Here is a 13,945-nt window from a genome sequence, read left to right on the forward strand (position 1 = left end):
ACTGAGATGAAGAGGTTGGGGGGTGACGATGAATACTATGGACGAGAGGATGAGGTGGGCAGGGGACATGAGCTAGTCTACTGAGAAAGAAAAAATGGAAAACACGTGAGGCAAGATGAAAAGTGTCAGATGCATGCAGCCAAATATAAGTTATATCGATAAGTGAAGTTTATCAGCACAAATTAGAATAGTTAATATTCCTCTAATCTATCATTTTCCCTCCTCCCCGCAATAGCTACTTGACATTAATGTGTATGTAACTGACTCAGTGACTTAAAAAAGTAGATTGGCCCTCAAACTGAACATCCATCACCCAAATATGGACAAGATTAATGTCATAAATCTACGTCTGGTTGGTAAGTTCCTAGCGCAGATCTTTGTACTTCTGCATACAATTTGATGTGAGCAAGGGTCAAGTATTAAACCTAACGAAGGAAATCTAGGAACTGGAGCTAAGGAAACCACACCAGTGGCGCTGGCTGAGAAGAATGAGAAGGGTCTGGGATTCTCAGCAACATTCCCATACATGTCAGGTGAGGAGCCGTTAAAGTGGACTTTCTAAAGAGTGTCACCAGGAAAAAAAGAGGAAGGGGATTAGATTTAAAAGAGAAAATTCAGTGACAGTTATGCTTGAGAGCCTCCATCCCTGGAGCTCAAAGCAAGAGGAAAGTTTAACTGGAACTGGGAGGGGGCTCATACTCTTAATCCTAAAACAATCATTTCGCCTCAGCTCAGAGGTAAGAAACATGGTGACTCAACAGAAAGGCAAGAGTTTCAACTCCATGCAAAAAGAGCCAGTAAGATCCTCATGTGTTTCAAAACCTCAGATTTTGATGGAACCTGATAGAGAACCCAGAGGGCCATCTCTTTCTAGCAGTCTTAAGTGCGGCAGAAGCTTAATCAATTTGAAATCATCTAGATCAGTCTGAATGGACCTCTTTCCCCACTCATCTCTCCAACCGAAGAGGTTAGCAACGTAATCGACTGATAAAACTTGTCAACAGAGCTGCCCTCGGCAGTTTCTGGTTATTCTGTGGTTTTAACTAGTTGGATCTCTCCGTCTGGACAATTTAAGGGAAAAGACAACAAACCCTAAAGTGACAGAAAGCAGCGCAAAGCTTAAGCAGAAAGTAGAATCTTTTACGTTATAAATATCTTTAGTCATTCCAGTGGTACCCTGGGGATTTCAATATATGCAAGGGGTCAGTTCGCTTATGAACCAGGTATAAAAAACCATCATAGAGTATTTTAAAAGTAAACAAAAAAATTTATGTAAGAATTCTTTGCTTGCTTCAGCTCTTCACACTCAACAAAATAATGAAATAAAAATCAAAAACTTAATTGTTTGGAGAGTCCCCTTCATTTATATGTGCCTTGTGTGTGTGTATGGTCAGTTGCTGAGTCACGTTCCAATGTTTGTGATCCTATGGACATGTAGCCCACCAGGCTCCTCTGTCCATGGGATTTCCCAGGCAAGAATACTGGAGTGGGTTGCCATTGCCTCCTCCAGAAGATCTCCCCAACCCAGGGATTGAACCCGCATCTCCTGCAATGGCAGGTGGATTCTTTACCACTGTGCCACCTGGGAAGCCCCGTATGTGCCTTAGATAGAGGTTGTTCAATTTACCTGTTTTTTCACAAAAAAAAGAATCTCATCCAGATCTACGTTTTAATAATTGGGATCACAGTCGCAAGAACAGAAATGCAAAATTAACAGGAAGAAGCAAAGGCAACAGTACCTTTCTTCTCTTGACATGGAGTTCACTGTCCTCTGGGTAAAAGGCCACTTCCCACCAGGGAAGCCCCAAGAGTACCAGAGTGGGTAAACGTGCCTTTCTCCAGGGGATCGTCCCGACCCGGGGATCAAACCCAGGTCTCCCGCATTGCAGGCAGATTCTTTACTGTCTGAGCCACCAAGGAAGCCCAAAAAAGTCGCTACTACTTCCAGATAAAAAGCAAATACCCACTGAACGTGATCTTCTCCCCATTCCGAGACCCTCTCGGTGTCTCCTGACTGTGAGAGAGTGCCCACGGGTGACCTGGGCTCTGCACCGCGCTTGGTCAGCCATCAGCAAAAGGAACTAGCCAGCTGCTTCCCTGTCCTTCCCTGAATGTCACAGAAATGCTCGGCTGGACAGGACCACCCTGCTTTTAGGATTATTACTTTCTTAGACTAGGATAGAGTATCCCAAGAGGAGAGTCCTGGGACCATGGAGGGTGGGGCGGGTTGAGAGGGAAAGCCAAGGCTCTGCGAGAAGCGCACAGGAGAGGCAGGAGCGAGGCCTCATGCAGACTGACTCTGGATACAGCAGGAGGAGCCTACTCTGGGAGCAGAGAAGAGACCCAGATCACTGAAGTAGCTGCACAAAAAGGAACCTTTCAGAACGGAGGCTTTAAAAAAAAAAAAAATTCAGTCTTGAGTTGTCTATTTCAGCTGCTGGCAAGAAAAATCCTTTGTTTTAATCTCATTCTCTTGTGGTGGTAAATCAGAAGAGGAAGAAGCTTTCGGGTTTTTTCAATTGGCATCTTGGCCGGCATGAAGCCATGCTTTTGAGTAGTCTGGGAAGATTGCTTCTGAGCCACTCTGGTAAGATCTGAATTGGGTGTTTGATACTAAACAGAGGAAGAAAAAAACAAAACAAAACATCTCCACATACCTTGTGCACTGCTACTAGAAAAAAATCTCACTTCAAGAATAATAAACTTAGAGGGAGGGGATACATGTACACTTCTAGCTGATTCACCTTGTTGTACAGCAGAAACCAGCACAACATTGTAAAGCAATCATCCTCCAATTAAACATTTAATTTAAGAATAATAAATTTAAAATACACAATGTCTTCACTGAAGAATGCTTGCCTCCAGCTTCACCAACTAGGGGAAACACTGACCCAACAAACTGAAGTCTGCATTTCTTGTCAGCCGCACCGGCAGCCATTGGCCAGCAGTGGGCGCTCGCACAAAAGGCAATCAGTCTGGGACTCTGTTCCTTTATTCTAATGCGAATAAATGAAACTTGGGGAAATTTTACCCCAGAATTTCTGTAACAACTTCATCTAATATGATTTATGTTTCGGTCAGCTATCATCTATTTTGGAAGAATTCTATTAAAACTAGAAGGCCTTATGAATTAAATGAAGTAGTTTGGGCCCCCAAGACACAATTCTTGTCTTTTTGCCAAAATTCTTTATAGAACAAACATGTGCCTGTGTGTTAGACAAATGGGTTTACAGAACTTAGTCATTACATACAATTTCTTCAGGATTCAAATGTAACTGCTTTGAAAGCCACATGCACAGAAATATTAAGGACAATGTCTCAAGGTCAGATTATGCAGTTAGTATTTGAGTGTATCAATAAGCATTTTAATCTGTAATCAATCTGTGTTAACAAGGGAAGTATCCATACAGTTAAGTGCCCTCTTACATTCTCAGGATCTTCAGAAATCTGGCTCTTTTGCTATCAGTAAAAAAATAAAAAAATTAACAACAAAAGAGACATTCAACTAGAGTTTCAATATGTGTTAGGGTTTCAGCATAACTTTGATTAATTACAAGTTTACCGGACACACTAGCCTATCTAGTGCTGATGTCAATATTTTAACTCGCTCCTCCTCAAAACACTGTAGGTGTATTTGACATGAATTAGATGATGATATGAAACGTCTAATGAGATTTTGAGGTGTTTTTAAAATGGATGAGAACAACACAGAAGTCAACTAAAGGAGTGTGACTCTATATGAAATGAGTGAGGAAGATAGCTATCAAAATTACTCATAATCCATTACATTCTGGGCCTTATAATAGCAGACCTCAGAAAATGTTTCCCTTACTCTTTGTTGACTGTAAAGATACATTTATTTCAAAAGAAATCATCCTTCTTATTTGGAAGGGCTTTGAAATTTAAGCATGGTGTGGGAAGGGCATGAAATTTAAGACTCTAAAATTGCAATGGTAGCAAAAATGTGTATTCTGCGAACTGCACAGACAAGTGAAACTTCTACTAAAATATTACATATTAAAGTACCAAAAATCTGCTAAATTTGAAAATTTTTAAATTTGCATTTGTCATACATCTAGCAGTGGTCTGAAAAGCATCAAAGCCATTTAATTCTGGGGTCTTATTAAAAAACTCATATGAATCACTGTTGTTGTTTAGTCACTAAGTCACGTTTGACTCTTCGAGACCCCACAGACTGTAGCCCACCAGGCTTCTCTGTCCATGAGATTTCCCAGGCAAGGATGCTGGAGTGGGTTCCCATGTCCTTCTGCAGGGGATCTTCCCAACCCAGGGATCGAACCCACGTCTCCTGCATTGGCAGGCGTGTTCTTTACTGCTGGGCCTCCTGGGAAGTCCCGAATAACTGTTAACAGATGAGAAAACTTGATGCTAAAGGAAAATCTCTGAGTTTAAAGTATGCCATGAAATAAAAATTGCTCTTTTTTGTTCTTCTGGTAATTACTAATACTTTAAAAAATCAGTTACCATAACATATATTTATTTTCTATAGGGTTATAAAGGATTTATCCTGCTCAATTGAAAAGGAAAGCTGAGACTGTTCTGAACTACCATGATGAAATAAAAAATGCTCTTTAAAATGCCATTCTGATCATGGGAGGAATAAGTAGAATCTCACTTAGGACACACTGCCAGATTTATGACTTGATTGACTCCATTGCAAGGTTTTGAATTTGAAAGCATGAGAAAAGGGTAGTGAAAATTTTACCCGGCTACCAGAGTTGAGATGCACAGTGACAGGCTGGAGGGCAGGCAGCCCCTCAGCCATAGCCCACAGCCCAGAGGCGGGGATTCCTGCCACCCCCTCTGCTGCCTGTTCTGGCCACAGTGGTTTTATCCATATTTCTGAATACTGCACCCGCAGAAGCTTTAGATGGCTGGTGGGGTTTTACCTCAAGATCGCCCTTAGTAATCGATTCTTCTTCAACCCGGAACTGAAGGTCCTCAACCTTCCTGTGGAATAAAATAAAAACGAAATACTTAAGAACGTAACTAAAGAACACTTCTGCCTTATTCCCCAAATTATATATATAAAGTCAATGTCCTGATGAATTTAGCAGATGACAATGGAAAGAAATGCCTTAGAGACGTAGAAAATGAAGAAATGCATTTTAAAGCCTCTTAAGAGCTCTTCTCCACTTAGGAAATGCCAAAGTTTTAACCAGGTATGGATCCCAGAAAGGGAAGAGTTGAGAAAATCAACTGATTCGCCAGGTCACAACCACCAGAAATGGATTTAATCAAGACAAGATCAACCTGGAGGGAAAAGGTCTGAAGACCACAGAGACAGGTATGAGAAGGGAAGTCTATAATTTCTACTTTCCAGTAACAGAACATAGGGGGGAAAGTAACACAGAAAACAAATCTGTCTTTATACCACCCACATCAGATATTCCAGGGTGAGGTCAGCAGGCTACCCATGCAGAGATTCCCAGGACAACATAAGTACCTGTTCCCAGGCTGGGAATAATCTGGGAGAGAGGCAATCAAGGATTCTATTTCTTGCTTCTAAAAATGCAAGCTTTTCCCCCCACCCACATCATAAAAGTGTCTGATATGGGCTGTGGGTTTTGATCAATGCCATCACAAAGTCAATGAAATATGGTATTAGGAAGATTTACAAAACCTGGGTAACACCCACACTATGAATCTTTACAAAATTGGGTATACAAGAAGGAAGGAAAGGAGGACAAAGTCCATCACCATGCTAAGTTGCTTCAGTCACGTCCAACTCTTTGCAACCCTATGGACTGTGAAAAGAAGGACAAAGTCCATGACCTACATACAAAAAAAAAATTCACTAGCATTTCTAACAAAGTTTAGAATAAAAAAATTCTTCTCAGTTGAATCAGAAGCATAATCGTAGGTTGATGCCCTCAAGCTTTCTGAAGAGCTGGGGGAACCTTTCTTCTGACCAGAAGTCAGCAAGAGCTGGTTTAAAAACCCAAGCAAGTGGTTCAAGGGCCTTGGCCTTCAGAAGGGCCTGGAAGGGTCTGTCAGTGCGTCTTGTTCACTTGTAGCCATTTTTATGACTGAGATTCGAGGAGAACTTCCTACTGTAGTGCTTCTCTCCCCAGTGGCTAGTCATCTCCTCAGGGAAGCACTGAATGCATGACCCCCCCACCCTGTCCCTCCCACCACATCCAGCGCTTGTGACCTTCCTGAGCACTTGGTCATCCCAGAGACCCCTGAGTTACATCACTGTGATCAGAAATGACAGCAGATGGCATTAAGTGAGGACAAACGTCCCATAACCCAGAGACAGTCAACCGATTTCATGTAGACACCTTTCCCAGAGATCTTGTTTGCTCACAGCCTCAAAAGACCTTTTATGAGAAGCAAGCTTGCTTTCTCTGTCTCACACAGTTGAGCACTGGATTTCATCCTGCCCTGGATAGTTCTCTGAGAGTTCTGTTTTCCTATAAAGGCAGTGAGTTCCTTGAGGTCAAGGCCCATCTGTCACTACCCCCCTCCCCAACACACATAATTTCATCAGATACTTGGACAATATTTCATAAATACCAGGTAACTGGGCCCAGAAAAAAAAAAAAAATCCCCTCTCCAGGAATGGCTCAGGTGGAAACTGAGTTTGAATTAAGTGACTCAGGCCATCCTCTAGAGGATGTCTGGCACACAGCAGGTGCTCAATAAACAGCTGTTCAATTAATCAGGGCACATTTATCTGGTTCCAAACTTCTCAAGAAAGCCAAGTCAAAGCAAACCCTCCTCACACAGTATGGGGAATCCCATATCCACTGAACACACAGCCAGTCCTCCGGTTCTAAGGGTTTGACACCAACAAGGCCTGTGGATGGGAAAGCTTTCCCTAAGGTGGTTTAAAAAGGAGAGCAGGTTTTGGGATCACCTTTTCTCCTCTTCAAGTTGGTTGAGAAGCTCCACCTTCTCCCTGTCGGCAGCTTCCACCATCGTTCGCAGCTGGTCCATCTTGGCCTCCAATTCCAGGACGTGCTGGGAAAGGCAAGGGCGTCAGTGAGCGGCCTCCTCCTGACCCAGATGCTGGCCCAGGCGTGCCTCCAAAGAGCTACAGCTAAGTGGTACAACTGTGGGTCAGCATTAGTCAAAAATCTTGTCATGTTAAAGTGCTTTCCATGATCTCTTATAACAGGTTATTCTTGGCAGCACTTCTGGGAGCTGGATGATGAAAAACCACACCATGAAAGCAAAAGGGGGTAATGCTAAAACAACTCTCATCTCTTTTTAAAAGATTTTTTAAGGTGGACCATTTTTAAAGTCTTTACTGAATTTGTTAAAATACTGGCTTTATGTTTTGGTGTTTTTTGGTTGTTTTTTTTTTTTCGGTCACAAGTAGGATCTTAGCTCTCCAACAAAGGATTGAACCTGTACCCCCTGCATTGGAAAGCGAGGTCTTAACCACTGGACCACCAGGGAAGTCTCAACTCTCATCCTTTTTGAAGCTGAAACTCATACAAAGCATAATCTACAAAAAAAGGAGTTGTAACCACTACTAAGGTCCTAGTGTATAAGCTCATCTGACAACAGACAGGCCAAGAGACTTGGATGTAAAGACCAAAGAGCGCAGCAGACCCAAGAACAGAACTTCATCTTTATGGTGATGCAAACTGGTACCCAGGGCACAGCTTTCAAACAAGCCCAGCAAAGACATCTATGCTCATTTCAGCACACTCGAGATCAGCTCCCTGGCTCCGAGCACCAGGTATGCTGCCCAGCCTCCTCCCTCAATTTAGAAACCATCACCGACTCCACAACAAGATCAGCCTAGAACCCGTCACCATCTCCGCCAAAAGGTCAGGGCCAGACTTCACCTGGTCATGTCCGTCCCGGGCCAGGGCGAGCTCCTGCTCTATCTCCCCCACGTGGCTCGTGGCCTTGGCCACCTCCGCCCTCTCTAGATCCCGTTCGGCCAGCAGCTGCTCAATGTGCTGCTGCTTCTCCTTCAGGGCCTCCTGGAGGGCGGTGGTGCCGGAGATCTTCCTGGCGTAACGGGAGGAGGTTTCGGTCAACTGCAAAGGAAAGTTAAAGATGTGAAGGGCAATGATGCTATGAGGGATGCAGGGAAGGAGCGGTGCATGCAGAGTGGGCGTCTCCTCGGCAAAGTAAAAGCGCTGCCCCTGGCTTGCAGGCTTGTCCAGGCTTAGGAAAGGTTTTCCATCATGGAAACAAGACAGCATGTGCCTCAGGCCTGTCAATGTCACAAAGAGCCCACCAATGTAAAGAGGCCATGGAAAAACCAGGAAGATGTTTGTGGCTCAAAAGCAAAGGTGCCCTGAGCTGGGCTGAGGGGGCTGGGTGGAAAAATCCCTCAGGATCAAGGTCACAAGCTTCTCAAGACTCCATTTCCGCCTGGACTTCATGAATAGTTATCTTCTCATTAAGACAGTTTGGCCAATCTTCTGTTCCTTAAACTTTAGGATGAGACTTTTTTCAACTTCTTGAGCTTCTACACACCATTAAGTGACCATGAGGTCACCCACGGAATCACAAACCTTCCTTCAACTGATTACATAGTTTACACACTTCGAGCTTTGTCAGATTTTCTTCATCTTTCTTCCAGAATGAAAGGCCGAGGTGATTTCACCCAAGGATCCAGCTGTGAGGACCTGATTTTCAGTCCCCCAGAAAGATTCACAAGGATGAGATGAAAAGGAAACTTCTGTTGTGCCTTCAAAGCATGTGTGAATGGGTGAGTGAGTGTGCAAGTACACACATAAAAGAAAGGAAGAAAAGGGGCCCGGGCGGGGGGGGGAGAAAGGGGAGAAAGGAGAAGTTCATAGAGAAAGAAGGGGGGAGGAAGGAGAGAGAAAACGAGTGGACGAGGGGGAGGGGAGGGAGCAGGAGTTGAGGGAAAGACAGCGGTAGGGGGAGGCGTGGAGAAAACCTGTTTCTGCCCTCATCTCTGCTGTTCCACACAGCTGACATCTCCTCAAGGTGCCTAGTCGCCGTGTGAAAACAGAGAACAGAACCTTCTGTTAAAGAGTTCAGAGGTTATTTGGACAAGCTGAATAACACTTGCAGGCTGGGCCCTGGGGGCTGGGAGCGGCTCCTAGAAGAGGCTGCAAACCCTTGGCCAGCGTTTGTCCGAGGCCATTTACCAAGCAATCACTGGCTTGAGGAGAATGCCACTGTTTCTACTGAGAGAAATTTCTTGAATTACTTACACATATGAGGGAGAGGGGGATTTCCTGTTCTCTCTCTTAACCACCTGACCTTGACTTTCCAGTTCACTATGTGGTTATACTTTCTCATACTAATATTTCCTCCCTTTAAAAAAAAGTTATTTATTTGCCCATGTCAGGTCTTCATTGGGGCATGCAGGATCTTCATTTGTTTCAGCAAGTGGAATCTTTAGCGTGGCATTTCAACCCTCAGTTGTGGCATATGGGATCTAGTTCCCCAACCAGGGATCGAATCTCAGGCCCCTTGCACTGGGAGCGTGGAGTCTTAGCCAACATTTCTGAGCTTCCCAAATCCTGCAGGGAGACACACCCCAGGGTGCCGCAGCTAACTCGCAGGGAAACAGCGACACCTGTTGGACATTATGCAAACTACTAGCTGGAGGCAATTCAGCTTCAACCTTGGATTGTATGTACAATGATACTACATTCCTTTCAGTCACACCTCTCCAAAGCGGGGTTTTGGCCACTGCCAGGACAAAAAGCCCAAATCAATGTAGCACAGAAAATGAAGGTGGCAGTGTTCACTATGAGTCCAAGGTTTGACAGGATGTTCAATGCCCATGAGGAGCAACCTAATAGTAACTCATTGTGGTTATTTAAGAATGAATTACAAATACTATTTTTGCTTTCAGCTAATGGGTATCAAGAAAATCTCCATGGAAAAGAAATGCAAAAAAGCAAAATGGCTGTCTGAGGAGGCCTTACACATAGCTGGGAAGAGAAGAGAAGCGAAAAGCAAAGGAGAAAAGGAAAGATATTCCCATCTGAATGCAGAGTTCCAAAGAACAGCAAGGAGAGATAAGAAAGCCTTCCTCAGCGATCAGTGCAAAGAAATAGAGGAAAACAACAGATTGGGAAAGACTAGAGATCTCTTCAAGAAAATTAGAGATACCAAAGGAACATTTCATGCAAAGATAGGCTCGATAAAGGACAGAAATGGTATGCACCTAACAGAAGCAGAAGATATTAAGAAGAGGTGGCAAGAATACACAGAAGAACTGGACAAAAAAGATCTTCACGACCCAGATAATCACGATGGTGTGATCACTCACCTAGAGCCAGACATCCTGGAATGTGAAGTCAAGTGGGCCTTAGAAAGCATCACTACGAACAAAGCTAGCGGAGGTGATGGAATTCCAGTTGAGCTATTTCAAATCCTCAAAGGTGATGCTGTGAAAGTGCTGCACTCGATATGCCAGCAAATTTGGAAAACTCAGCAGTGGCCACAGGACTGGAAAAGGTCAGTTTTCATTCCAATCTCAAAGAAAGGCAATGCCAAAGAATGCTCAAACTACCGCACAATTGCACTCATCTCACATGCTAGTAAAGTAATGCTCAAAATTCTCCAAGCCAGGCTTCAGCAATACGTGAACCGTGAACGTCCAGATGTACAAGCTGGTTTTAGAAAAGGCAGAGGAACCAGAGATCAAATTGCCAATATCCGCTGGATCATTGAAAAAGCAAGAGAGTTCCAGAAAAACATCTATTTCTGCTTTATTGGCTACGCCAAAGCCTTTGACTGTGTGGATCACAATAAACTGTGGAAAATTCTGAAAGAGATGGGAATACCAGACCATCTGACCTGTCTCTTGAGAAACCTATATGCAGGTCAGGAAGCAACAGTTAGAACTGGACATGGAACAACAGACTGGTTCCAAATAGGAAAAGGAGTATGTCAAGGCTGTATATTGTCACCCTGCTTATTTAACTTACATACAGAGTACATCATGAGAAACGCTTGGCTGGAAGAAACACAAGCTGGAATCAAGATTGCCGGGAGAAATATCAATAACCTCAGATATGCGGATGACACCACCCTTATGGCAGAAAGTGAAGAAGAACTAAAGAGCCTCTTGATGAAGGTGAAAGAGGAGAGTGAAAAAGTTGGCTTAAAGCTCAACGTTCAGAAAACTAAGATCATGGCATCTGGTCCCATCACTTCATGGCAAATAGATGGGGAAACAGCGGAAACAGTGTCAGACTTTATTTTTTTGGGCTCCAGAATCACTGCTGATGGTGATTGCAGCCATGAAATCAAAAGACGCTTACTCCTTGGAGGGAAGGTTATGGCCAACCTAGATAGCATATTTAAAAGCAGAGACATTACTTTGCCAACAAAAGTCTGTCTAGTCAAGGCTATGGTTTTTCCAGTGGTCATGTATGGATGTGAGAGTTGGAATGTGAAGAAAGCTGAGCGCCAAAGAATTGATGCTTTTGAACTGTGGTGTTGGAGAAGACTCTTGAGAGTCCCTTGGACTGCAAGGAGATCCAATCAATCCATCCTAAAAGAGATCAATCCTGGGTGTTCATTGGAAGGTCTGATGTTGAAGCTGAAACTCCAGTACTTTGGCCACCTCATGCGAAGGGTTGACTCATTGGAAAAGACCCTAATGCTGGGTAGGATTGGGGGCGGGAGGAGAAGGGGACGACAGAGGATGAGATGGTTGGATGGCATCACCGACTCGATGGACACGGGTTTGGGTAGACTCTGGGAGTTGGTGATGGACAGAGAGGCCTGGCGTGCTGCAATTCATGGGGTCGCAAAGAGTCGGACATGACTGAGCGACTGAACTGAATGGGTATCATTTTTTTTGAACAGTTACTAAACCGTGAGGACATAAATATTAAGTTGTTTGGACCAAATTACTTAATAAACAGAACTGTTAGCTAATTTTTTTGGCCTATGGGCACTGTGAAAAAATAACAGAGACTCTAAAGGTTCTGTGGAACCATGCTAAATACTATCAGAAGATCATTTTGCATTCAAGAATCTTTCAGCTTTTTTTACATATGTACAATGGATCATATTGCTGAGCTGTATTTTTAGGAAACCATGCATTTGATTATTCTATGTTTTTCACATATTCTTTTACAGTGATTTCTGGTTTGGAAACTATAACCACTCAATATAAAGAGATACAAAAATAAGCTGCTTTAAAAGGCAATGAGACTCATTTCTCTTTTGCTAGTTTTCTTCAAAGAGGAATTAGAACTGGTCTAAAAAGCAAGAGGAGAGGTTGGGGGGACAGGAAGAGCCTGGGGAATCTCCAAAGAAATGGACACAATTGTAACATCATAAAAATTTCTCAAAAAAAAAAAAAAAACCACTCATGAAAGAATTCTGAATCCAGAGTAGACATGTCCACGGAATTGCTCCTGGATTAGTCCTGAGAATGTAAACTCATATCCTGAAACATAAACTTGATGTCCACATTAGAGCTGGCTGACTCTGAACAAGGCTTCATCCAAATAGAGGGTTTTCTTCACCTCCATTTCACTCAGACATTCTAAGAGTTCTTGTCAAGCTTTTCTTATCAAGCTCACTTGTAATTTTCACCTTGAAGATGCAGGCTTTTATATGCAGAATGACACAGTCCCAGCAGGTACCTCTATCACCTGAATGTCGGGAAGAAGTCCAAAGGCTGTAGAGGAGGGTAGCCCCTGCTATAAAGAAAGATTCCCCCACAGGCCCCGTCCCTGCCCAGTGTCAAAGGAAAGAAGGCCAAGCGAGATCAGGGGCCAGCAGCCTCACTCCCCGATCGTGACACTTCGCGTTCTAATTCCTGTCTGCAGTTCACTGTCATGAACCAGAGACCCAGAATCCAGTCTGGAGTGTAATCTCACACAGTCATGTCAAATTTGAACAGTATCTGTCTCACTTCAAGCGAATAAACTAAAGGGCAGGGGGTGGGGGTGGGGAAGCAAAGCCAAAAAGTCATTGCTTCGGCCCTAAGAAAGCATGACATTAACAAATGGAATGAGATGCTGCCTATTTTGATTCTGATGATTTTATCTTACTGATCAAAGCACAAAAGAGGGGGAGAAAGGGAGAGGGAGTGGGAAGGGGAGCTGGAGAGAGGAGACAACACAAAGCAGCGCCTTTCAGGCATCTTTTCCAGCTGCCTAAGTTCTTCTCTGCATCCTCAGGCCTGAGGCAGGAACACTCCACACCCACTGAACTGCTTTCAATGGGTGAGACTGCATCAACACAACATGAAAATTCTAAGAACATGCCTTTTCTCAAAATACTTTAGTTCCTAGTCTGACATCAAAGAGAAAGAGACCCAGGTCCTTGGGGAAAGGGATCCCTCCAATTTTCCTGTCTTGCTGATGCCAAAACAATATCAGAATAATCAATCATCCCATACGTTAGACTAGGGAGTCGTTACTATCGATTCACCAAGCACTGTGGTATCTCCCAGTTCTAGGAGTCTGAAAGGAGCTGTTAAAAACTCTTTATTTCAAACTTGTATTCGTGCTAGAGGTTTTGGTTCTCTTTTGTTGCGAAATGTGTAAGGACGTTCACAAGCTACAGTGAACGAACATTTCATACAAGGGTGAGGGGAGGTGTAACATTTCCTAAAGCAAAGCAGGAGCACTGATGGGTGTGGGGGGCATCTGACGTGCCTGGGATACAGAGACACACAGACGGGAAGGGAGGCTCACCAGTCCTGTCCGGCTGGGCTTGCTGCTCACGGAGGAGGCCACAGAGCTCATGGAGCTGAGAGAGGAGGCAGACGGGCTGCGCTTCATGCTGGCGGGCGTGGTCGCCATCACTCGCCTCACCGCAGCGGCCTTGGCTTTGGCTGGCGTGGTGGAGGGGAAGCCAATCTTGGTGACTTTGTGGACCGGAGCAAACAGGCCGTATTTGGGTTGACACTGAAAATACCTTGAAGGGACAACAATTAAAGACAGGAACAAAAAGCAGCTTAATGACAAGAAAGAAAAACTTATAACCAAAAGGCTCTCCT

General features: G+C 44.0%; 1 protein-coding gene across 12 annotated transcripts in view; it reads right to left on the reverse strand.

Annotated features, from left to right (window-relative positions):
* Positions 1-13,945, reverse strand: part of CLIP1 (CAP-Gly domain containing linker protein 1) — a 118,104-nt gene that overhangs the window by 54,784 nt on the left and 49,375 nt on the right. For 6 of the 12 annotated variants that reach the window (XR_014068526.1, XR_014068527.1, XM_081540147.1 and 3 more), the window contains exons 5-7: positions 13,641-13,863; positions 6,884-6,987; positions 4,911-4,971 (exon numbers count right to left, since the gene is read on the reverse strand). Coding sequence is in view for 10 of the 12 variants with exons in the window: in XM_081540147.1 (XP_081396273.1) it covers positions 4,911-4,971; positions 6,884-6,987; positions 13,641-13,863 (388 nt within the window). In the remaining 2 variants the exon portion in view is untranslated. Of the gene's footprint in view, positions 1-3,426; positions 3,460-4,910; positions 4,972-6,883; positions 6,988-7,823; positions 8,022-13,640; positions 13,864-13,945 lie in introns of all 12 variants that reach the window. The other 6 variants (XM_081540151.1, XM_081540143.1, XM_081540150.1 and 3 more) reach the window with 2 other exon arrangements.

Source organism: Giraffa tippelskirchi, chromosome 11, assembly GCF_054371585.1.
Source record: "Giraffa tippelskirchi isolate mGirTip1 chromosome 11, T2T-mGirTip1v1.2.pri, whole genome shotgun sequence".
NCBI lineage: Eukaryota > Metazoa > Chordata > Mammalia > Artiodactyla > Giraffidae > Giraffa > Giraffa tippelskirchi.